General features: G+C 34.0%; 1 protein-coding gene across 1 annotated transcript; it reads left to right on the top strand.

Annotated features, from left to right (window-relative positions):
• The first annotated feature begins 1,732 nt into the window (after window positions 1-1,732).
• Window positions 1,733-4,108, top strand: LOC116139495 (putative disease resistance protein RGA3). The gene has a single exon (XM_031425156.1). It carries the CDS (start codon window positions 1,733-1,735, stop codon window positions 4,106-4,108), a length of 2,376 nt encoding a protein of 791 aa, XP_031281016.1.
• Window positions 4,109-4,708: the final 600 nt, after the last annotated feature.

Here is a 4,708-nt window from a genome sequence, read left to right as displayed (position 1 = left end):
AAGTATTTTCGTCTTTTCAATCAAATATTAACAGAAAATACTAATGCAACCTGACGGAGGGTGAGAAAGTTGTCATTTTGAAACTTGATGGGCAGAAAAGTGTCGTTTCACTGAACCTTGGGTGGGAACATGTCGTTCTCCCTTAATTTAATTGTTAATGAATTTAAGATAGATGCACGACTAATTAAATATTATTAGCAAGCAACTCCTAATTAAGTTTTAAGTCTTTCTTTTATGTTAATATAGTTTTGGTCAGCTTTTTGTAGGAGCAAATTATCAAGTCTTCTAGATCTTCATTCTCAAAGAACTCGACAACCTGAATATAATTTTATATAAAGAAACTATCAATTTTGTCCCTGTAACTTTAGATTTTCCCTTTGTCCACCTCATATTGTGAACATTACACTTTGACCCATCATATATGTAACTTTGACATCTCTAACCCCTTTATTCATTGAACGTTACTTTCAGCCCCTCAGGAAAAAAATTCACATGCATTCGCTCTGATTTGTAAACGAATTTAAAATATATTCACGAAGAAAGTTCACACAAGAAAATGATTAAATTTAATTATTTAACGATGATACTATACTTACAATCCAATCTCATAAATTTTCGTTAATGTGATAATTTTTAATTAATCAGCTCATAAATGAATTTTATCTATTCGTTATGGGTTCTATCTACCTAATTATGAAACATCACATTAAAATTGTGGGAAAAAATTTATAAATAACGAATGTTTATTGATTATCTAAATAATGTTGTCATCAATTCATGTGATGCAATTTACTTAATAAACTATTAATTATCAATTCCTAGGCAACTTTTTAATAGGGTTAGGTTTTAGCTTTCCAATGTGAACGCATGCTAGTGACAAAGATAAAGGGGCCCACATGCAATTAACGACTTGATCTAAAGTTTCATTGTTATAATAATAATAATAATTCATAAAAAAATAATTAATTGAAACAATATTTAGAAAATTAAGTGTTACAACCCAAAGGTAACAAACATATTTTTAATGTTTTAACTATTTTTAAAATTCATTTATCAAATTGCATTGAGTTCTATTTTTTTATTTTTTTATTTCTTTAAATCAAATTGGTAAGAATATTATAATATTATTATTCTTTTTAAACTCTTTTTTAAATGTTATTTTGGAAATAACATTTCAAAATCTTGAAGATATAAAAAATAAATTTTGTTTGAAAAAATAAATCTTGAATATCATGATTTTGATAAAATACAACAAAAATGTTTTAAGTTTGCAAATAATTTGATTTTATTTTTCAATTGTGTATACCCACTATGTCTCCTAACATGAATAAAATAGGTTAATAGAGATTAATGTTTTAAGGGGTATGACTGATTCTCCGACTTAAATGATCTAACCAAACCATCATAAATATCTTAATATAAAAAGACTCACTTTTTATTAGTCTTCGTGAAAACAAATAGGCCCTAATTAAAAAGAAAAAAAAGGAGACGTTACACCCATAATTTTTTCTAATAATTTAAACACGACAGTTTTTGAGAGGAATTTGTAAAAAAAAGATTATGATGGAACATTACCCTAAAAAAAAATAAAATAAAAATAATAACGTATCCCAATAATGAAGAAAAACAGAAAAGGAAAATGCAATGTATATGGACGAACCGGGCCCTAGTAACTCGATTCATTTCTCTTTCTTCTCCTCTGTTGATCAGTTACTATTTCTGATTGCTTCGTATGGCGTATGCAACTGTTTCCAGAATATTGGAGCAACTGGCTTCAATCAGTAAGCAAGTGAAACAACAAGGTGAGAAGCTAGCAGTGGGCGTCGACAAAGAAGTTGAAATGCTGCGCGCCAAACTTGGAGCCATTCAAGCCGTGCTCTTGGATGCAGAACAAAGACGGTGGAAGGATGAAGCTGTGAGTGTTTGGCTTGGGGAGCTCAAAGACACGTGCTATGACTTAGAAGACGTGTTGGATGAGTGGAAAACTGCTTTGTTGAAATTGCAAATCGAGGGAGATCAAGAAAATGTTCATGTTCCTAAGAAGGTACCTTTCTTTCCCTTCACTTGCTTCAATTACAAACGAGTCGATTTACCTCATCAAATTGCTCTCAAGATCAAGGATATAACTAGAAATCTAGTTGTTATCGCCGAACGGGAAGTTTGTTTTCGGCTTCAATTCCTGACTAGTGAAATATCAGAGACTGTCTCCTCAATAGAGGTGTCTGATATATATGGTCGAGATATCGAGAAGAATGCTATAGTAGAGGAGAAGAATGCTATAGTACTACGTAAGTTACTTGAGGGTGGTGAACAGGTAAGAAACCTCCATATTATCTCAATCGTAGGTATGGGGGGAACTGGAAAAACCTTTCTTGCTCGATCTGCCTACAATGATTGTCAGATTGGAAAAAATTTTGATGCAAAAATATGGGTGGATGTATCCAATGACTTTGATATGTTAGCGGTTGGTAAAACAATCGTTCAAACTATAAAAGGTTCAGCCCCCGAAGTTGTGGAATTAGATTCTCTTTTAAATATGATTCGTGAAAATATAGTGGGAAAGAAATTTCTTCTTGTCTTAGATGATGTATGGACAGAGGATTATTCTAACTGGGATCCATTCTATCATTGTCTGAAAAATGGTCTCCATGGAAGTAAAATTTTGATTACCACACGTAGGGAGACAGTGGCACGTATGATGGATTCAACTGACACTATCACCATTAATGAACTGGACAACGAAGAATGTTGGGAATTATTTAGAAAAATAGCCTTTTCTGGTAGGACTCGTGAGGAGAGTGAAAATTTGGAAGAAATTGGTAGAAAAATTGCAGGCAAGTGCAAGGGACTACCTCTTGCTGTAAGGAACATCGGAGGTATTTTGCGCTTTAAAAAACATAGAGAAGAGTGGCTAAGAATCTTAGATAGTGAACTGTGGGAATTGACAGAGTTTAATATTCTTCCTTCTCTATTATTGAGTTATAACGATATGCCTTCAACGATAAAACAATGTTTCTCATATTGTGCCATATTCCCAGAAGACTACCGTATAGACAAAGAACAATTGATCAAATTATGGATGGCTCAAGGTTTTCTTGGGTTAGAAAATAATATGGAGATGGAGAGAGTTGGCGAAGAATATTTTAATGACTTAGTAGAACGATCGATCCTCCTAGTTAATACTTCATCTTATTGTATGCATGATTTAGTGCATGACTTGGCTTGTTTTATCCGAAAGAAGGAGCTCTTAATATTAGAAGTCAACGCTCTTGAAAACCCATCCATAAATCTTTCTCTCTATCATTTAACATTAATTCTTGGGGTAGGGGCTTCATTTCCTCCATCCAAATTTAGTAGTATGAAAAGTTTGCGTAGCCTTTTAATTCTATATGGAGTTACAAATTATCAGTCGATGAATGAAATCATGCCACGGTTATTTGGTGAATTGACACGTTTACGGGCATTAGATGTGAGTGGAAAAATATGGTATGAGAATATGGTCTTAGACATTCCGAAAGAGATAGGAAAATTGATATATTTGAGATACCTTAATTTATCCCTCTTAAAGATAAAAGAATTGCCAAAGGAATTGTGTGAATTGTATAATTTGCAAACTTTAGAGCTTCGTGGGTGTGCTGATCTCAAGAGCTTACCTCAAGGGATGGGAAAGTTAATCAACTTGAGACATTTAGTAAATGAAGGGACTTCACTAACTTACATGCCAACAGGAATCGAGAGATTAACTTGTCTTCGAACGTTAAGTGAATTTGTTGTGAGCGGTGATGACAATGGTGACAAAGCATGTACCCTGGAATCTCTGGCAAACATGACACATCTTCGAGGGTCTCTTAGAATAAAAATGTTGGGGAATTGGATTGAGGTTAATGTGGCCAAAAAAGCAGAACTTCGGAATAAGGACCTCCTCTTTTTGAATCTAAATTTTGAAAAGGATGCAGAAGAAGAGAGGGCGAATCTGGATAGAGAAGGGAACAGGATGGATAAAGATGAACTAGTTCTTGATGTGTTACAACCACCTCTCAGTTTAGAGAGGCTAGAGAGATTACATTCTACAGAGGTAATGTGTTCCCCAATTGGATTATGTCATTAACCAAGTTGAGGATGTTAAATCTCCATGATTGCATGAACATTACACATTTGCCTCCTTTGGGGAAACTTCCATCCCTTGAATCACTCTCTCTAAGGAGTATGAAGAGTGTGAAAAGAGTGGGCAACAAATTTTTGGGAATAGGTAGTGACAACGCATCATCATCTTCATTTATTCCCTTCCCCGAATTAAAATCTCTTGAATTTGTCAACATGGAAGAATTTGAAGAGTGGGATTGTGGAACAATCATGCCGTGCCTTCGATCCTTATCCTTTGTCTACTGTCCCAAGTTAAAGACGCTGTCAGATCAGATTTTTCAAATGGTAACACTGAAAGAATTGAACATCAATTGGTGTTCCATTCTGAAAAAACGCTGCACTCCGGGTACGGGAGTGGACTGGCCCAAGATCAGTCATATTCCTAACATCATGATTAATTTTGAAAGTGTACAACGAGATTTCCAAAGAGATGTCCGTTAAAGTTTCAGACAGCTACAGTTGTAACTGCACAAGTAAGTTCTTCTCCTGTTAACTGCAATCTTCTCTGTCGATTTTTTCATTTTATTATTTTTGTTAATGATTATAATTATTGTTACAGGGTTAG

This window comes from Pistacia vera, unplaced genomic scaffold (assembly GCF_008641045.1).
Source record: "Pistacia vera cultivar Batoury unplaced genomic scaffold, PisVer_v2 Contig351, whole genome shotgun sequence".
Classification (NCBI taxonomy): Eukaryota; Viridiplantae; Streptophyta; class Magnoliopsida; order Sapindales; family Anacardiaceae; genus Pistacia; species Pistacia vera.
This window is presented reverse-complemented; position numbering and strand designations above follow the sequence as displayed.